The 20,565-nt window shown below is 44.8% G+C and overlaps 1 protein-coding gene across 1 annotated transcript in view; it reads right to left on the bottom strand.

Annotated features, from left to right (window-relative positions):
• WWC2 (WW and C2 domain containing 2) overlaps positions 1–20,565 on the bottom strand; it is a 97,105-nt gene that overhangs the window by 1,602 nt on the left and 74,938 nt on the right. The window contains exons 13-22 of the mRNA XM_074155245.1: positions 19,239–19,319; positions 19,068–19,154; positions 16,108–16,300; positions 13,856–14,020; positions 12,906–13,030; positions 11,710–11,902; positions 9,165–9,329; positions 6,273–6,365; positions 5,009–5,251; positions 1,022–1,149 (exon numbers count right to left, since the gene is read on the bottom strand). Coding sequence (XP_074011346.1) covers positions 1,022–1,149; positions 5,009–5,251; positions 6,273–6,365; positions 9,165–9,329; positions 11,710–11,902; positions 12,906–13,030; positions 13,856–14,020; positions 16,108–16,300; positions 19,068–19,154; positions 19,239–19,319 — 1,473 coding nt within the window. The remainder of the gene's footprint in view (positions 1–1,021; positions 1,150–5,008; positions 5,252–6,272; positions 6,366–9,164; positions 9,330–11,709; positions 11,903–12,905; positions 13,031–13,855; positions 14,021–16,107; positions 16,301–19,067; positions 19,155–19,238; positions 19,320–20,565) is intronic.

The raw sequence follows: 20,565 nt of genomic DNA on the forward strand, positions 1-20,565 counted from the left end.
AATTTATTTACACCAAATGTGGTTGCCAGAGCGTTCGGACGTTAATTCCCTTCTTAGGCAGATTTATGTAAAAAGCAGCTTCAATTTTGAAAAAAGAAAATAAAAATCAATATTTCATTAATAACTCCAATGATGAGAGTGAAATATTGATCCAGTCACTGAATTTCCTGTGATGCTATTTCAGCTGGGGGAACGAAAAGGCAAAATAAAACATTTTATTTTGTCCTGGGAAAAGGGAGAGGGGAAAAAAATTAAATAATTGTGTCTGGGCAAGACTAAGAGAAGCAGAATTGTCAGCCCATTCTCTCATTGCTTCCCCTCTGCTGTTCCCGTTTCTGTCTCCTCTGCAGTGAGAGGTTACTGAAGCGTAACCAGTCTGCAGCAGCTTGTCTGCCCGCAGCCGAGGAGGAGGCAGGTGATAAGTACTGGGGGCTTAAAAATTAAAGCTCAGAAGAGTCATCCTTCTGGAGAGCTTCAGAAATGCCTTTTGTGTGATTAGTCTTTGAGGCCAGAGCACTGTGACGAGTCCAAGGCAGCCTTGGGAGGGAGCTACGTGTCCCCACGTTTCCCACTGGCAAAGCCCGAGTTCCCATCAGGAACAGTATCTCAGAGCCAGATTAATTATGTAAACTGGATTCCTCGACTAATTGTGCGGTGAGTAGAAGATAAAGGAGAGCAGAGTCTTAACGCTGCCCTTCTGGCCGGTGAACGATGTTACGTGTTCCTGTAAATCTGTGCAGGACGTTTCAGGGACCAGTAGCCACCAAAGCTCCTTCCCAAGCCTCGCGTGGAAGGTGAAAGCTGTTTGAAGATGCTCTGAATTTCACCCCGAAGACGAACGGCTCAGCTGTGACGCCGCTTTGCTGAAGAACCCCCTCTTCCTTTCTCTCTGGCTTTGATCCCGCATCGCTTACAGCTGTGGTTTGCAGTGTTTGTACAGGGCGTGTCTGACTGTATCTAGAAATGATTCACGTTTGCTTCGCTACACTAAGAAGAGCCTGAAAAGCAGAAGAGGCCGTACCTGAACGACTGCACCTGCAGCGGCACTTTCTGGCTCTGCTCCCGTAACCGGCACACGTCCTTCGAAGCTTTCCTCATCAGCTTCTCGGCGCTTAAACCTTGTTTCTGTTCTTCTTTCGACTGTTCAGCCTGCAAACGGGGAAAAAATAGTTATATTTTGCTAATAATAAACAATGACTCATTTCAAAGAAGTGACACGTTCTTCTGTGTCAAGCAAAACACCCGGCAGTGTTAGGTTTACGGTGGGACTCTTAAAGGTCTTTTCCAACTCTAAAGGTCTTTTGCAACCCAAATGATTCTATGAAAATCTCTATACAAAGGGTCACAAGCCTAAGCCACAGACATAAAATAAAATAACGGACATTTTCCTTAAAAAAATTAAATAGAGCTAATCCCATGCCATCACAGGTGGCTACTAGGTGTTAAAAATTTTGTTGAGGTATTTCTTAGGGCTATAGTTAGACAACACCTAAATTTGGATGAACAAACGTTGTCTAATCCAAATACCTTTTTAGAACTGAGAAACAGTGATTCTCTTCCCACGTAAAATACTTTCATTTCCTAATGAAAGCTCTCGGGAAAGCTGCCTGTACCTACTCTAAGATGACAGTCAAGAAAAACAGAGCAGGCGTGCTCTCGAAATACACTTTTGCGTGTTGTTGACCTCGTTCGCAACGTCAGCACTCGGGAACTTTGGTGCTTTTACTCACGACACGACACCTGTTTTGCATGAGACTCACTTCTTCCCTTTGCCTTGTAGAGGCGTAAAAGCAAAGGCCAGTAAAGAGAACACCAGCGGGAACGAGAGATCAAGGATCTTACCTTGAGGTGAACGCCGTTGAGCAGCTCCACCCCCACCAGTAAGTGACAGTATTTCCCCACCTCGGTAATTGCTGACTCCGTTACATATGTCTTTACCAATTTTTGATGCTTAACTTCAGGCACTCAAACTTCACAATGCTGTTCTCTTACCTCAAATTAAAACATGCGCCCCAACCCAATGGAATGGCCAACGGAATCCTGGGCTGCATAGGGAAGAGTGTGGCCAGTAGGTCGAGGGAAGTCATTCTCCCCCTCTACTCTGCACTGGTGAGGCCACAACTGGAGTATTGCATCCAGTTCTGGGCTCCCCAATTCAAGAGGGATAGGGAACTACTGGAAAGAGTCCAGCGAAGGGCAACGAGGATGATTCAAGGATTGGAGCATCTCCCTTATGAAGAAAGGCTGAGAGAGCTGGGACTCTTTAGCCTGGAGAAGAGAAGGCTGAGGGGAGACCTTATCAATGCTTATAAGTATCTGAAGGGTGGGTTGAAGGAGGAGGGAGCCAGACTCTTTTCAGTGGTTGCCAGTGAGAGGACGAGGGGCAACGGGCACAAGCTGGAACATGGGAGGTTCCACTCAAATATGAGAAGAAACTTCTTTCTGGTGAGGGTGCCAGAGCCCTGGAACAGGCTGCCCAGGGAGGGTGTGGAGTCGCCTTCTTGGGAGATTTTCAAGACCCGCCTGGATGCAGTCCTGAGTAACATGCTCTGACATGCTCTGGGCAATCCTGCTTCGGCAGGGGAGTTGGACTGGATGATCTTTATGGTCCCTTCCAACTCTAAAAAATTCAGTGAAATTCAGTGAAATCTGGCAACAGTGATCTTCAAAATTAGATTGTACCTTCGGAGTTCACATCTCCAGTTCCAAATTCAACCCAGTAAAGTCCCAAACAACAAAACCCACTAATTCCAGAAGGTTAGTCCACAACTACCAGTTTCATACTGGGTATTTATAGAAATCTGTTCGCAGCAGGATAGTGGTACCCTCCGTCTGGTGAAAGGCACTCCAGAGTCCTACATGAAAGTGTTTTACATGAAAGAACACCCGCCTTTCAGAAACTCCCTCAAAATCCACTCAGCTTCTGCTGCTGTGAACTCCTTCAGTCCCCAACTCCCAAATAGCTACTATTTTAAAATGAAATTAACCTATAAATGTTGTTTTCCTTATTAGTTAGTGAAGATAAATTTGTAATCTGCAACTGCTAGCATATTAATCTTACATATGTCACTGGCCATATGTTTTAGCAGCTCCCCTATAGTTAATATTTATCATCAGAACACTAACCATAGAGAACTTCAAAATTTTCTCATTTTAGCTTTTCCCCAACTCTACGTGAGATTCTTGCTGGAATTTTCCACGTTCCAACTTGTCACTGTTGGCTCTCGCTCCTTCTATCCCGTTTCTTGTCTTTTATCCACACAAGGGCATCCCTTATGGCAGTTTAGAGACAGCGCATATAGACTTGTATTGTTTGAGAGATCCTCACATAGAGCATTTGCATCTCTCCTGCCAAAACTAGAAAGTCCTGCATAAGGAAACAAGCCACAGCGGAAGCGCTGCCTTTCCCACACGCCCCTGCCACTGGAGGGAATGGTCACTGCCTCTTTCTACCTGGCACCAAGATCTTCTGGCTGCAAGTTCTGAGAAGGCTGCAAATTAACTGATGCTGAAGGACAAAAAGGATAAGCAGGGCTGTAGAAGTACAGCTGGGAGGTGAGAATTTTAAATTAATTTATAAGTAGATGTCTGTACTATTTTACTACTTCAGGCACAAGTATTACTCCGAACAATAGAGATTCTGCTCTGAATTACATAAGTATGTAGAGGGCACTAGAAAAATACTACCTCAAATTCATAGAATCACAGAATGGTTTGGGTTGGAAGGGACCTTAAAGACCATCCAGTTCCAACCCCCCTGCCCTGGGCAGGGACACCTCCCACCAGACCAGGTTGCTCAAAGCCCCATCCAGCCTGGTCTTGGACACCTCCAGGGATGGGGCAGCCACAGCTTCTCTGGGCAACCTGGGCCAGGCTCTCACCACCCTCACAGGAAAGTTTAAATTCTAAGTTTAAATGCTGTAGTATCGACTAATAAAGAGAGATTGTTTACACTAAGTATTTCAGAGGTATAATTAGTCAAATGTGTGCGTCTGGAAAAATCTTTAACATGACAGGCTGAATTCTTTAATGATTTATCATAGAATCGTCCAGGTTGGAAGAGACCCTTGGGATCATCAAGTCCAACCATCTACCCTACTCTACAAAGTTCTCCCCTATACCATATCCTCCAACACCACATCTAAACGTCTCTTAAACACATCCAGGGATGGTGACTCAACCCCCTCCCTGGGCAGCCTGTTCCAATGCCCGACCACTCGTTCTGTGAAAAATTCTTTCCTAATGTTCAGTCTAAACCTACCCTGTTGGAGCTTGAAGCCGTTCCCTCTCGTTCTGTCATTAATTACCTGTGAGAAGAGACCAGCACCAACCTCTCTACAGTGTCCTTTCAAGTAGTTGTAGAGAGTGATGAGGTCTCCCCTCAGCCTCCTCTTCCTCATACTAAACAGTCCCAGCTCCTTCAACCGCTCTTCATAGGATTTGTTCTCCAGGCCCTTCACCAGCTTCGTTGCCCTCCTCTGCACTTGCTCCAGCACCTTGATATCTCTCTTGGATTGAGGTGCCCAAAACTGGACACAATACTCGAGGTGTGGCCTCACCAGCGCTGAGCACAGGGGCACAATCACCTCCCTACTTCTGCTGGTCACGCTATTTCTAATACAAGCCAGGATGCCGTTGGCTTTCTTGGCCACCTGGGCACACTGCCGGCTCATATTCAGCCGCTTGGCAATTAGAACCCCCAGGTCTCTTTCTTCCAGGCAGCTTTCCAGCCACACTTCCCCAAGCCTGTAGCAATGCACGGGGTTATTGTGGCCCAAGTGCAGAACCTGGCACTTGCCCTTGTGGAAACTCATACCATTGATTTTGGCCCAATGATCCAATCTATCTAAGTCTCTCTGCAGAGCTTCCCTATCCTCCTGGGAATCAACACTCCTGCTTAGCTTGGTGTCATCTGCAAACTTGCTGATGATACACAAGTTCGCAGATTTATAGAAAAGGTAGGGGCATACACGTATTCATTCCCATAATACCCGTCTGCTGCTCGTACCTGTTTTTCAGCTTGTTTCAGGAGTTTCTGGAACCGCTCGTCCTCCAGCACGCACAGGGGCAGGTCTGTCTCTCCCCTGCCTTTCATTTCCTCCAGCTTTTGTTTGAGGTCCCGCAAGGCCCGCAGCTCGTCGTTGAGGCGGCTCTGCCTGGTGCGTGACACCTGGAGGTCCAGCTCCAAGTCCAGGGAGGTGCGGACGGGGCGCTCTTGCGTAGCCCTGCGCATGATGGGCTGGCAAACAGGCTGCGGCCGTTGGGAGAAAGAACAAGAAAAAATTATCACCTGGAGAGGCTGCTGTAGGGTTTGACATAACACAGTCAGAAAAGCTCAAATAATGTTTGTTTTTCTTTAGCAGAAGGCCACTGTGATGAGATCCAAGACCAAAAAATTCACCTTTTCTGGAATTTTTCTTCACTCACTAGGCTAACAATAAGTGCAAAAGCTTCTCCAAGCAGGTGTCCAATATTTGCAGGTTAAAACCAAAGCCCCCCATTCTGATCCCCAGGACAACACAATGCCAGGAGACCAAAACCACACAGATTTCCCCATAGATGTCAGCTACATTATTTGTTTTTATCAACATTTGCTTTTTCAAGGCTTAAGCAAACACTTAATGTTTTGAACTCCGTAAGCAGGTATTTCTTTAGTGTATTTCACATTTATTTACTGTCCTCTTCCAGTGACTTTTTACCTGAATAAATCAGGGAAGAGAAACCACCCCAGACTATTCAGTATTTCTTTCTTATGCCAAATGTAATCCCGCTTCCTGATAACAACTTGCTTTTAGTTACAGTCAGGATGAAAACATCCCTCTCTCAACTTACGTAAGAGTGAACTCCATTCAAGAGAAACACAGTCTCACCCTCGTCCTTCCATCATTTTGCTAAAACATTCTTGGAGAAGAGTAAACCCACTTTAAAAGGACATCTAAATCCTTGAAATTTGCTCAAGATGTATGTTACTGTCACTGATTTTTGTGCAGCGCGAGTCACCTTGGGGCACTGTGTAATATTTGAGGGCTTTAAAAAGCTAACGTTCAGCAGCAGACGCCCCCGCTGCTGGGCACCAGTGTCCTGCTATGGTTTCAGCCACAACTAGGACAGCGGCAGCTTTGGTGGTGGGGAAGATACAGGACCGAGACCCCCGTGCTGAGATTTCAACCTGAAACCCCGGGACTCCACGTGGTACTCGCACGGCTTCTGCTGGAATACGTGACATAAACCCTGCTTTGTCTGAAACCAGGGCCAGGTAACGCAGCACGTACCCGTTTAACTCGTAGGCTCCGCCGTTCTGTGGCGTTTCTCACAAAGAGAGACTTTTTGGCTAATGTGGAGCTGTCGCTGTCACTGCGGTTCAGCTGTCAAAACACACATAACAAAGAGAGATATAAAGCGTCTTCATATAGAAATACATCTGTATTGATACAACCAGGCAGGAAACCTCACTGTTGATACACAGCTACGCCATTCTTAGTATGTTATTTTATTATTTTTTTTTCAACTAGAATAAGAGTCTACTCTAAAATTCTATTCCTAAACCAGAAACACCTCCTGCTTCTCAAAACTATGCCCCGCAGCTCAGCAGTACTTTCTTCTTAACTATAGCATCAGTTCCAGGTCCATCAGTGCGGACTGATGGTTAGATGCACCAGCGCGTGGTGGTGGTCGTAACCTTCAGAGAAAACAGAAGCATCAGACAATTAATATCTGCAGGACATTTATGTCACCTCTTCAGAAAAGGGCAGACAAAAAGAATCATCCCGCTAACGTGTTGTCCAGGGCTGAGTGACACAGGACTAATATATCTTCTAGTGCTGGGGAAACCTGCACTTTTAGAAGACTCTGGTCTCTGAACTTGTGACAATATTTACTGGGGTGTGGGATTCAAGGTCTCAGTGTTTTTGACCTCCCCAGGTGCAGGGATGAGGAGGAGCGAGAACCCGGGCACTTGACCCAAGCTGCCAACAGGGTCATTTCATACCATGAATGGCACATTCAATATAAATTATAAAGTTTGCTGAGGAGTTCTCGTTCTCTCTCTCTCCCCCTTGATGGCTGCCATCCTGAGAACTCCTTGCCCCGGTGCCGGAGCCCTGAGCCCTTCACTTCCTCCCAAAGCCGCAGCGCTCCCAGTGTCCCACATTGGCTGTCCCCGCTGGGAGCACACAGTGTCCTGCTGATGGAATGGACTTGGTATGATCCCTGTGTATTTTATATACGTATCAGGATCAATATGTGTTCTTTAGTATTATTAGTGTTAATTATTTAGTCTTATCCTGTTAAATATATTTCTGTTTCAACCCTCGCGTTTCCTTGTTTTCCCCGATTCCCCTTCCCAGGTGGGGAGGGGTCATCGGGTGAGAGAATAATTGTCTGAACGACGATAAATTGCTGTGGGTTCCTCAAACCATAGGACACGTCAACAGGCAGAGGCCTAAAGCAGACTCACGCGGGACTGACTGGGAGCTGGGGGTGAGAAACACAACCTCTCGCAGTACGAATACGCCTCGAGAGAGAGAAATCCATCTGTTCCTCATGGAGTTCTACCCCCGGGATGCACACAGGTGGCTCTCATCACTGACGTTCCTGAAGCACTTCTCAAGGGATATTTCCAAACGCACCAACAGACTTAGGCCTCAAAAAAATCTTTGTGTCTGGTGTCAGATGAGAGCAGGTGCGTTCTTAAAGCCAGGCCATCTCTTCTGAAAAGAGAGGAGCTGGCGGTTGGCCAGCGCGTACCCGGCAGATGCTCTCCTCTGGGATCGAGCGAGGCTGGATGTGCTGGGGACAGGGACCGGGGACACCTGGGCTGGACTCGGATGCAGCTCCAGAGCCGCTCTCGAGCCCGGACAAGTATTTCTGGAGCTGTAAAAGGTTCCTCTGTGCCAACACGGGCTTTTCCCAGGCTATTTTTTACTTCCAGGCAGTACTGTACACAACCGGAAAGAAAATGGCTTATTCAAGGTATGGGTTTTTTTTTTAGATTCTGGCTTCTGGCAGCAGATACAATCTTCAAAGCTACAAAAGCCCAAATTTTTTTCCAGATGCAAAAAACCTCAGGATTTTGTACTAACTAAACCATCAGAGTAACCAGGCTTATTTCCTGACAAAGGCCTCCGCAGGCAGTGGGCCAAGGCTACGTATTTTTTTGCCAATACAACTGATTTCCAGTGTTACAGGAATTAAGATGGAAGGCCGGGCTCGGAATTCGGCCAAGAATCTCTCCAAACTACGGAAAGATCGTCACAAAACGATCTGCTGCGTTTCATTCTGGAGGGTTCTATGGAATGGTTATTTAAATATGTAGATACCGACTATAGATTATATTTTTTTTAAGCCAATGATAATCACAGAGAAGCGATCAACTTTAATGTTTCCAAATGATCAAGGCAACCGCCTCTAACTGAACTGGAGAAGAATTAAATGGAAGTATTTTGATTTTTTTTTTTAAGTCATACTTGTGTGAGTAACCCATATAAACTAAAGATCAAAAATAAACTGCCTTTTCTAGGGTGTCTGTAATTAAAATCTATAGAGCTGGTAATCTGTGCTTAAATCTTTAAACACATGATTTTCACAGTTAGTTTAGCAGCGACAGGGCTGATAATTTAAACTTTTTTTGTTTCCAGGCTACCAGGATCTAGAGAGACTGGAGAACCCTGTTCCCAAAGCCACGTTTAAAACCCAGCCCCTCAGCAGCGCTCGCACGGCTTCCAAAGATGTAATTTCAGCAGGATTTGAGCTGCCCAGGTTTAAAACCCAGTTGAGGTACAAAGTGAGACTTAAAAAAATCGATGACCGAGCTCTTTCCACGCTGTTACCCTTAAATGGTTACATTATTAAAATATGGTAATGCAATGGCAGTTTACAGTGAAACACATTTTTGCAGGGAGCCAGCACAGGAATCCCTGTTACTTCTCTCCAACGGGATGTATTTTTGCCCTAAAAAAGGTGTTTTGCAAGAGTCTGCAACTGCTGAACGTCAGTTCTTCCATGCGTGGGGTCAGTTGGGGAAAGAACGAACCCAGAGGAAGCACAGGCTCTGCCTCTTGCAGGGAGAATTGGAACATGACTCACTGTCATCGATGCCTCGTTCCCAAGAAGTTTAAATGACTCTTTAGTTAATAGCTCTTCATTCCCGGCGTTTCTCCTCTTACCCTGCAGATGTATTGGTTCCGCTCGCCTGGAGAGAAGGTCTGGGAGCGCACGATCATGCTGTTCCTGACAAAGGGACGCTGTCTGGAGCTCCAGCTGGCTCTGTCCTTGGGTCGGACTGGTGCCTTCTCCTTAACCGACTCCTCCGTGTTAGTCTCTTTATCAACCTACGGAAAGGAGTGCAGTTTATTATAAGAGCTGCTGTAGCCACACACGTAGTCCTTGTGCCTTTGGATTTTACAAGCATTCTCGTAAAAAGTGGAAGATGGAAAAAGACCGGTAGATGGAAAAAGACCGGCAGCAAAAAGCATCTCGCGCATACGGAGAAGCAAAGTAAAGAAACACAAAATTCCCCAGATGCTTAGCAGTGTGGGGGGAGTCTTTGAAGGTGCTTTTGGTATCCAGTAAAGCCACAGCTTTGGCAGAAAGGCCTTTGCTGCCCTGCAGATGGCTTGACTCAACCATGGTACAACAACTGCTTTGCTTTGCCATTTGCAGACGTTATTATTATTGCACATTTATATTTATATATTTATTTTCCTCTGTACTTGCAGAACAGCAAGGCTCTGCCACGCTAGAAATGGTGCCTGTGCACACTGAAAGGGGCAACTGGGAAGGTCCCATTGCCCACGTTCTTCCAGACCCACTGTCATATGTCCCCCCAAATCCCAGCAGTGGGGCTGCTCTATGGCAACCTGCAGAGCTGCACCAGCCTTGTGAGCCCAGGGAAAAGACACTGCCAGCTCCTGTCCCTCAGGAGGTCCTGCTACCTCCTATGGTGGCCCCAGATGTGCCACAGGGAGCCTCAGGTGCCAGCACCCCCATAGGTGGCCCGGCCTGTGCTGACCCCGACAGCTTGGTTCCAATGAACGCCACAGCAGCTGCCACCTCTGATTTACTGATGGGCACCAGGGCCTTTTCCTCAGCTTGGGTCATTTAATGAGGTTCATGGTTTTCAAAGTGATAAATACACCGAGCTAAATGGCACAACAGTAGCCCCGAGAAGATCAGTGAGGTCTCCTCTGTCCAGGTGAGGCCACACCTGGAGTCCTGTGTCCAGTTCTGGGCTCCCTGGTTCAAGAAGGACAGGGAACTGCTGGAGGGGGTACAGCAAAGTGCTACAGAGATGATGAGGGGACTGAACATCTCTCTGATGAGGAAAGGCTGAGGGACTTGGGTCTTTTTAGTCTGGAGAAGAGAAGACTGAGGGGGGATCTGATCAAAGCCTGTAAATACTTAAAGGGTGGGTGTCAGGAGGATGGGGCCAGTCTTTCTTTTTTCAGTGGTGCCCAGTGACAGGACAAAAAGTAACGGGCACAAACTTGAACATAGGAAGACGTTTCCATCTAAACATGAGGAAGAACTTCTTTAGTTAGAGGGTGGCAGAGCCCTGGAAGAGGCTGCCCAGAGAGGTGGTGGAGTCTCCTTCTCTGGAGACATTCCAAACCCTCCTGGACACATTCCTATACAACCTGCTCTGGGTGGACCTGCTCTGGCAGTGGATTGGACTTGATCTCCAGAGGTCCCTTCCAACCCCATATCATCCTGTGATTCCAGCTCAGCAAAACCCTTGTGTGCATGGCCCAACCTTCAGATCTTGTCCTCTATGTCTCCTCTCACAGAGTCAGGGCTTTGATCTGTATTTGCTTGCTACCCAGCAGACTGTCAGTCCGTTTAACACCACGGCCTTAGCTCGTTTGGCATCTTGCCACATTAATTGGAAGTTAATTCCAGTTTCCGGGAAGCCCACCGAGGTGTGGAACTTCTGTACTGTCAGAAACTTGGAAGGAATGAGGTGGTGTTCTTTGCCTTTTTACCTTTGCTGTTTCATAGAACCTGTGGGTTTAAGGCGTGCAACAGCACTTTCATGAAGATGCAGAAAGGTGCTCTGAACGTTTTATTTGTAGAGCGTGTACCACCACATCAGGGATATGTTCACTAAAAATTTACTAAAAGTGCTTTCGGAAAGGTGAAGTATAATTTAGAGTGAACAGTTAACAGGAACATGGAATCAGAATTTGTTACGTGCAGTGCGTGCGTAGTTCAATAGCACACAGTTTAATACACATTTCAAAATTAGCTCTTCATTAATCTTTCCTCCTCTCCTAAGGCAGGTTTTTTTTGTATTTCACACCCTAAAATAAGGGGAAGAAATAAGGGAATCCCCTCGTTGCTTTAAAGATCTTGACCCCGTTCTGTCTTTCCCCGCAAGGAGGAAGGAGACAATGAAACAGACGTGCAGAAATATTTTAAATATGCACAAGCCGAAGCTACTGAACTGCGCTTGTGTATTGAGTATTGTCTGTACGCAACAAAAAAAAAAGTGAAGATGGACATTTTTAGTTAATTGTCTTTGACTTGGACTTGTTAAATGCCCTCTTCGTAGTTGAGAAGTGACCACAGCGATTTCATAAAAAGTACGTACTGACAAGTGCGACAGCAAAGGCCACATCAAACTGTAAACGCTGAGATGCTGCCGACTTCTACATTAACTGCTCAGAAATAGATCTTCAGACACAATAAGAACGTGCATTTTAAGATACTCACCAGTGTCAGCATTACAGCAGCTCGCTGGCTTTCGTGGGCCTCATCGCCGCTCTCTCTGTCCTTGTCCTCACTCGTTTCTGGCGCGTCCATGAGTAACCCCACGTCGTCAGAACAGCTGCCTTCTACCGCCAGCTTCATCCCATCTTCCTCTTCATCCACAATTTCATCAGAGGCTTCCGCGAGCATTTCTAGCCTGCGTGAACACAAGCAGCCCAGGCTGATTCTCAAACCGAAAACACCCCCCAGAGAGGGGTATCGGAAGGCCTAGGCCTTCACCCATGGGTCATGGAGGCGTTTTCCTGACAGGGAAAACAAGAGCATCACCCAAACGCTTCCACTGAGTTCACCTGAAGGCACATTTCATTACAGGCTCCAATAAAAAACAGGAAGCTCTACTACGGTTCACGTTCAAGATCATTATGGCAACGCTGCACCACATTCAGCAGCTGTATGTGAAAACGTTGAAGGACTTTGGTTGCAATAAATTAATAAAACAAATGAAGGAGTCTCCCCTTCCCCCACAACACAGCATTTCTACACTGCAGCTGAGAAACTGCACAGGAACAGAACTCGACATAGCAATTGTGCAAGGAACCCGCTCCTTGGGAAAGCTCACAACTTCCTCAAAACCAAAGCCCATCCCTGGAAGCAGACCCACAGTGGCTTTGTCAGGCAGCAGCTCTCTTTTCAAATCCTATTCGTTGCTCATTATAGTTAATGCAAGTAATATTTGATACGAGACATTCTAGGACACCTCCAGTGGCTCAGACACCCCAGGTGGTTTCACAGGAAGATGTACATGGAACGCAGAAGCATCAGCAGGAGTTAACAGAGCAGCCAAGGCTCTATAAACATAAAAAGCGGTGAATTGAACACACAAGAGAGCAAGACTTTACCCCAATTCCAGTGGTGGTGAGAGCCTGGCCCAGGTTGCCCAGAGAAGCTGTGGCTGCCCCATCCCTGGAGGGGTTCAAGGCCAGGCTGGATGGGGCTTTGAGCAACCTGGTCTGGTGGGAGGTGTCCCTGCCCAGGGCAGGGGGTTGGAATGAGATGATCTTGAAGGTCCCTTCCAACCAAAAACCACTCTATGATTTTGTGATCTCCTCTATAAGTGCAGCCTTTTTATTGATCTAAGAATAGGAGGAATGAGCGGAATCATTCAGGTACAAGCAGCGAAGGAGGAAAAGTGGTTTTACCAGTCTTCCTCAGAGCCCCTTTGCTCCTGTTCCTCCTCCTCCTCCTCCTCCTCGTCGTCGGCCAGCTCTTGTTCTACTGCTTCCAGCTCAGCAGATGTCCTCTCCAGCAGAGCTGACACAGCATCCTGCTCACAAGGAAAGAGAAGATGAAACCAGAACTCAGTGATATATAACATAGGTAAAAAAAAAAAAGGACAACTCTTGCACGAGCTGCATTATCCTGTTCCTCCCTGATGCCGCCAAAACCACGACTCAAATCCCAAGTAGAAGGGGTTTGAATTGTCAGTGTGTACATTAACTGACTGGGTTTATACAATCTCAATAGAAACCAGATTGTTTGTAAAACAATAAACGCAATCATCTGATTGCATCATGCCCCTGTCAGCCTCTCTTTCCCTCTCATACTTGTAATATCCCTAGGTTAAGAAAAGCTGTTCTTAAAAGAAAAGTTGTTCCAAAAAGAACTACATTTTTTAATATAGTTCTCGAGGAGGTATTAAAGCAGAAAAGCTTATTTAATCAGAAGAATTAGTATGTGTTTTGCATAAACAGGATTTTCAGTGCAGTAGCTTTAAGTATGCAAATTCAAATAATTAAAAAATAGCAATTTTTAACGTGTGCATGTGAAAAACAATGGTAAAATTAAGGTAGCTCTTCGATAACATTCTCTTTCAAATGAAACACACAGGTGAAGTGTTTCAAATCGGAATGCAATTTGGTGTCCCAGTGAGAAGCATCAGCCCTATCCATACTTGCTAACGAGGCTGAAACCCCACATAGGACCTACTCACGCACCAAGACCCTACGGACAGAAGTCCCTGCAGGACAACAGGGCCTTGGACCTTCAGGGCAGGACAAGTCACATATTAAAGCAACCACAATACAACAGCACAATTAAGAGTCCGTGGCTTTTTTCTTGCTGTTACAGCGATAGCCAATACATCGCTCACCAAGTCCAATGCGTCTGACGACTGTTTGCTTAATAGAAACATGGATTCTTCGTTTCGTTCCTTGGGATTTTTGCCAGGGGTTTGCTTGCAAGGCAACAGGTTGTACCACAGAGCACCAGCCTCATCGGAAACTGATAAATCTGCCAGACTGATCTGAGTCCCGGCCTGCACAAAATAAGGAAGGGGAAGAAAATTATTTAAATTTGGGGGTTTTTTTCCTGCAAGACGGCTGAAAATAAATTCTATAGTATTTATCATGTAAAATAAGCAGCACAAATTGAACATGAATTTGAATTCCCTTTGTAACTGTACGGTTTTCTATCTCCCTCCACTTCTAGTTAAAATAAACAAATAGAAGTACATGGAGAGGTCCCCCCCATCCTGGGGAATTTCTCCCCGCGTGCACAGCCACGAACCCCTCTGTATCATTGGAACACACGCGTCTGCTTTCTATTGCATTCAATAAGGAAAAATTGTTAATGAAACCTCCAGCATCAACTCACAGAACATCAAGTTTCAGTCAGTTTTTCGGTTGTTCCGCCACAGAAGTCATCAATACGGCAAACAATAATGGTTGTTTGCTCTAACCAGTGAAGGAGTAGATGGAAAGACAGGAGAAAAGATTAAGAACCCCTTTCATGTGGACAAGCCCTGACACCCGCTGAGTTGGCACTCTGGGGAAGTTTAAGAAATACTCCTGTTTGGGCTCTGCCTTGGAGATTAAAATCCTGCAAATCATCTGCACAGCTCCTGGGCTGCACACTCAGCTCTTCATAGAATCACAGAGTGGTTTGGGTTGGAAGGGACCTTAAAGACCATCCAGTTCCAACCCCCCTGCCCTGGGCAGGGACACCTCCCACCAGACCAGGTTGCTCAAAGCCCCATCCAGCCTGGCCTTGAACCCCTCCAGGGATGGGGCAGCCACAGCTCCTCTGGGCAACCTGGGCCACTGTCTCACCACCCTCACAGGAAAGAATTTCTTCCTGAGATCTCATCTAAATCTCCCCTCTTTCAGTTTAAAACCATTCCCCCTTGTCCTATAGCTCCCCTCCTTGATCAAGAGTCCCTCCCCATCTCTCCTGGAGCCCCTTTAGGGACTGGAAGGGGCTCTAAGGTCTCCCCGGAGCCTTCTCTTCTCCAGGCTGAACAACCCCAACTCTCTCAGCCTGTCCTCACAGCAGAGGGGCTCCAGCCCTCGCAGCATCTTAGTGGCCCTCTTGCCAAGACTCTGGTCATGTTGCCCAGGGCTTTCTGCTGGGGGTGGTGCTCCCAACGCTTTCTTTTCATCTTGTGATTAACCATCATGTCTTTAGTTGTTGGGGATTTTTCTGTTGGGTTTTTTCTTCACCTTTGCATCCTGCTCTTCTGCCTTATTCTTGTTCTGCTGCCCTTCCCTTACCTGAGGGGAAACCTCGTACATACTGAAAAAGGCCAACACGCCTAGATAAATTCTAGATTTTGTAGATAAATTCTAGAAATGTAGATAAATTCTACATTTTGGGAGATGTTACATTTTTGAAATTCTACATTTTGAGGCTGTTCCCAATAGTCCGGGGCTCATGAACCCCACCAGATTCCAGCATCTCTTCAGCGTGTTGTACTAAGAAATCTCACTCAGACTCAGCGTGAAAAACTAAACTGAGCTGTACCAGATCACGCAAAAGCAATTCGGAAGTAAACGAAGCATCGCTAATTAGGTGATGACAACAATTAACAACAAAATTTAAAAGGTGCCAGTTTCTAATAGACTGGTCTATGAATGTTGCACCTTTTTATTATTTCTACAGACTATAAAGAGTAAAAAGGTGGCCATCATACAACCTACAACAAGGTGAAAAAATGTAATTTAATTTGTTCTTTGTGATGAGCTGTGATAATGAGAGTTGGCTTTTTTTTTGTTGGACAAACTGTGGCTCTTATTCGGCTTTTCCTTGAAAATCCAGTGCAAGGAAGTTTATGGGGTTTTTTAATGTATAAAACTGCAAAGATGGAATATTATTCTGTAATTAAAAGGTTAAGGGAATGCAGTGTTAGAATTACCAAAACACCTCCTGAAACGTTCATCCAGGATTAGATTCAGTCCCAGGAATTCCAGAGAAAGGGAGTATTTTAAGTACCGTAGCAACGACCAAGTTACGCTTCAGAGTTTGTTTCCAAGTACTGTGGAATTTCAGCAGCCTTGACCGTCAAAATAAGAGGGGACACTATAAACAAACGTATGCCAAAATAAAGCTAGAAATAGAACCGCCTACCAAGCATTCCTCCCGACGACTCCTGCCCACAGAGCAAACGTCTACTCTCAGCGTCTTCTGCAGCAGCGTGACTTGGGAAATGGCCACTCGGAATATCTCGTGGAATGAAACTGTTTCCGTGGCAGGATGAACTTTTGTGCGGAAGAGGCAGCTGATGTCCGTCGAGGAGGGAAGTACGGCTACTCTGATATACCTGCCGGGAATAAAACAAAATCAAATCTGTATTTAGATACTTGTATTTAAACAAGCATTTGCTGGTGACGCATGATAGAAGTCGACCCCATCGACCGCAGAGCAAGAAAGATGAAACAGCAACAAATCAAGAGGTGAAAAAGAGGAGTGAGAACATTTCTCATAAAAAGGAATTTCTGTGCCTGGGAAGGTAGCAGCAGGAGAGGTAGCTATTTCTGTCTCTATTCAGATTTATCCTCAGCTTTAGTGCTGTGAACGCTGAGGATCGTGTCACAGATGGGAGAAAACATGATCTTAATGTTAATTTTTAAAAAAAAGAGAAAAATTTGGGTGGATGTAAAAATTAAACTCTTATAACGATGTGAGCAGCACTGAAAAGCAGTGACGTCTTTTAAAGAAACAAACAAACAAAAAACCTTCAAAAGAAACCACAAAACTAAGGAAAATGAGGGAGAAAATAGCTGGGCCCATAGCTGCTTAAGATCATTTCATAATATATTTAGAATATATATTAGAAGAATACATCCTGCAAGCCGGAACTTAAGCACAGGGAATAATTCCAAGTTGTTACGCAGCTGAATTCTTTTTATAGAACAAATACGAGTGGCTGTGACGCGGATAAAGGTGATACTTGCTACCTCGCAGGTCTTGCTTTAGTAGAAAGCTTGACAGAATAAAGACATTCCTAACGCAATCAAATCTGAATTTCATCATAGCCTTTATTCCCCAATTATGCAAAGCTTCTTGGGATAAAAAAAAACAAACCAAACCGTAAGATCTAAGTTTGTTTGGTTCACATCTATAGCCTGGACAGCAGGTATCCAGCATTTTGACAAACCAATCCCGAAATTCAGCGGTAGATATAATCCCAGTAACGCTGCTGCTGTATTCACTAGGCACGTAGGCGAGCAATTTGCACGCTCTACTGGAAACAGCTATTTTAATAGATTAAGCAATTAGGAAACATTTAGAAAAGAGGCAGGAACAGAAGATAAAGTATATTAAAAGTATATTTAAAAAGGTGGTTCATTGGAGCTGGCTTTTTGTTAGCCAATATATTGGCGTCAGGCCAGAACAAGGGGCAAACGGAGAAGTAAAAGATCAGTTGCTCACTGGCTTTGCTTTACAAGAAGCGCTTACTTTCAATGGAATTTAAAAAGTTAAAAAGTCAACGAACGCCTCGGATTTTGCTGTGATAAATCTATGAGTTCTCAACCGATGAACAAATGATCCTGACACAAAGAGCAAGTGTTGAGCTGGGCTCTGCCTGCTCTAAAAGTGAACAGCTTTTACAAATGGTGTGGAATCAGATATCGGTAAGACCTCACGTCAAATCTATTCCTCTGGGTGCAAAGGTTCAATAAAGCACTAGCCAATCCGATTTCATGTTCTAGAAAATACGGTTATAACATACTATCATTTTCCAGGCCCAATTTTTATCGTGGTACATACCTGTACAGTATATATGTATATGCACATGATGGCAAGCGACTGAAAAAAGTGCTACTTGCAAGGTCCTTCTTTTACCCTGCCCCTTCTTCCTCCTTGCTTTGGGTAGCTTTAGTTTTATTCAATCTTTTTAGCAGCAGCAGGTCTGGACTTCCGCACCGAAGACACTCGACTACTAATTACAACCGCATATTTTAATTCCTAAAAAGATGCCAGCTATGACCTAACTTTATCTTACCAAACATTTTGTTGACATTCTTTTTATATTCTGCATTATCTACTTTTCCTCTCAGTTGTGTCAATTTATTCTTCTATAGTTTTTTTTTTTATATTCTTGTGCTAAATGCTGGTGGACTTGGAAGGTCAGCAGGGGAAAGAGGGAGGTCAGAGAAGGAAGGGTGGTAGCGGAAAACCATTCGTTATTAAAAACAAGAACAAACAGAAAAAAATCCAAGCAGTGCCCAGCCCTGTATCCCTGTACGTCCTTCTCATACTCAGTGGCTTCCTGTTGATCTGCCAATTAAATTCAAGGTGACGGGGAACAGCGGGAAGAAAACCAGCAAGAAAAGCAAATTTTCCAGGGATGGATTATGATCTAAAGTTACTAAACTTCTCACCAGTTTAATATAGTTTTCCAGTCTGTAAAGACCTCACTGAGGTACAGGTGTTCCCAAGGCGCCAGGGCAAGCTGTACTCATTTGTACGGATGAAAGTTTGGGATTAAAATCTCAGTGGTAACATTTTCTTATTTGGGTATTTTTGTTCATTTCCTACATACCATTTCCACTGCCACAACTTTTAGACCTTTCCTGTCCAGTTCAACACAAGAACTTAACAGACCTCCAAGCTCCAGTTGGTAGAGAAGGTGGATCTCAGTGCGACTGTCATTGCCCACTTGCCATTTATCAAATTCACCTTTAAAAAGCTCACTTAAAAGACACAGATTATTTTAACAAATGCCACATAAATGTAAAAAGGCAACAGTCTGAGCTGATAGAATTCAAACAGAATGTTCTTAGTCACTACAGAAGAGCTGTTTCTGCGCTCACAAAGCTACAGAATATTTAAAAACACTAAATGAAACATCATTTAAAATAATCCTTTTTATTCCACTTTAGTGGAAGGTGCAAATTTCCCGATAGCTTTTGCGTATTCCAGCAATGCTGTGAGAAAAAGAAGTTAAGAACGGTGACAGTTTGAAAAGCTTTATACATATTTTAGTGCTGTTAACCAGTAAATCAATCCACTCCTTTGGAGAATTTGTACAATTTATTATTGTACTGCCATATTTCAACACTACTGCTCCGTGATCGACTTACACTTTAGAGCCAAGGGGGACAGATAACGCTGGGAGATTTCGGAGCCGTACGACGATTATCACAAAACTGGAATTGCCGTGGTCGTATCTGTTAAAGAGAGGACAAGGTGAGGGAAGTTACTATTCCCATTTTTATGTATGAACAGAAATACTGGCTTTGCTGATCGCTTACCTGAGTCCTATTTGTACCTGGGCAGCCTCTAGAGTTGTTGCGTCATCTTCACTATATACAATGTCCTCCGTTTCATTTGGTCTAGGGCAAACAGGCAAATACTCACATTTAGGAAAATTATCGTTCGCTTCCAGCAATAATTAAGAAATGTGTACACAGAACATACATTCTCCTAAATATGCTGGTTTCGTTACAGCGTGTGCTCCAAATGGGAATTTCAGAGCCTACGCAATGGCAAGGCCTCTTTTAGGGAGAGTTTGACAATTCCAGTAACGAGTTGGAAAGGCCTCGGGCTGATTACTGACGCCAGACTGACAGGCAAGAGAAAAAAACTCATGACGTTTTCCTATACATACTTAGCATTTCTTTACCCCCCTGAACACAAAGTTGGAAGTTAAAGTTTCTAACAAACATCAGAACACGCGTAAACTGGATATGAAATACTGCTTTGGAGAATATTTGAGAAGCAGCTGCTCTGTAAAATGAAGAAGTTTCTGTGCAAACAAGAAGCATCTTTCCTCTGAGCCTGTTTTCAGAAGCATTCGAAGAACCAAAGGGACTCAAGTCTTGCAGCTGAAGAGCAACTCTAGGGGTGAATGGAATTACAGAGAATCCAGGTGGCAAAATAATTTCCAGTCGTTTTCTGGGAGGTTTGAGTGAGGATGCGGTATCAATGCGTTTCATTGATTTTTAAAACCAGACTGGTGGGATCAATAAACAAGATCAAGCTAGGAAATGTGGAGAACGACACAGACATCCCACGCCTTATCAAGACATGACAGCATTATTTTAAGACTCTGTATTTAGAGGTTTCTTTTTTACTGTTCCTTGCCTGACTGGTGGCTAATTTGATAGGGTGTATTTATTTCCTCCCCTGCTTTAAATTACTCAATACAACAGGCTGTTCTATACAGCAGAAGTCACTGCACTGTAGCTTCAGGAGCACGCTGACAAATTACAAGTTATTCCACATACTGTGTTCATAAAGACACTTCTAAACGTAAGCAACTCGCAGAGACACTCATTACCTCTTCACTACTTCCTACTCAGCAAGAATGAAGAGTATCCACACCTGGAGCTACCAGGGAATAACTGGGGTCTGTAAATCTCAGCTTGTAAAAAAAATGGCAATAGTTTCCTTTTGTACGCGGCTCGGGGGACGCAACTGTCGGTCTTTGTCTTTTCACGAGCAAAGACAGGAAGAAGACAGGAATTTGGTCTGTGTTGCAGCTACCCCAGATAAAGAGGGCAGCTAAGGGCTTGCTCCACAGAACATCCACCGCTTTTGGTCCAACGTCTGTCCATTTTTATCCACTGGGCTTATAAC

Source organism: Numenius arquata, chromosome 10 (assembly GCF_964106895.1).
Source record: "Numenius arquata chromosome 10, bNumArq3.hap1.1, whole genome shotgun sequence".
Classification (NCBI taxonomy): Eukaryota; Metazoa; Chordata; class Aves; order Charadriiformes; family Scolopacidae; genus Numenius; species Numenius arquata.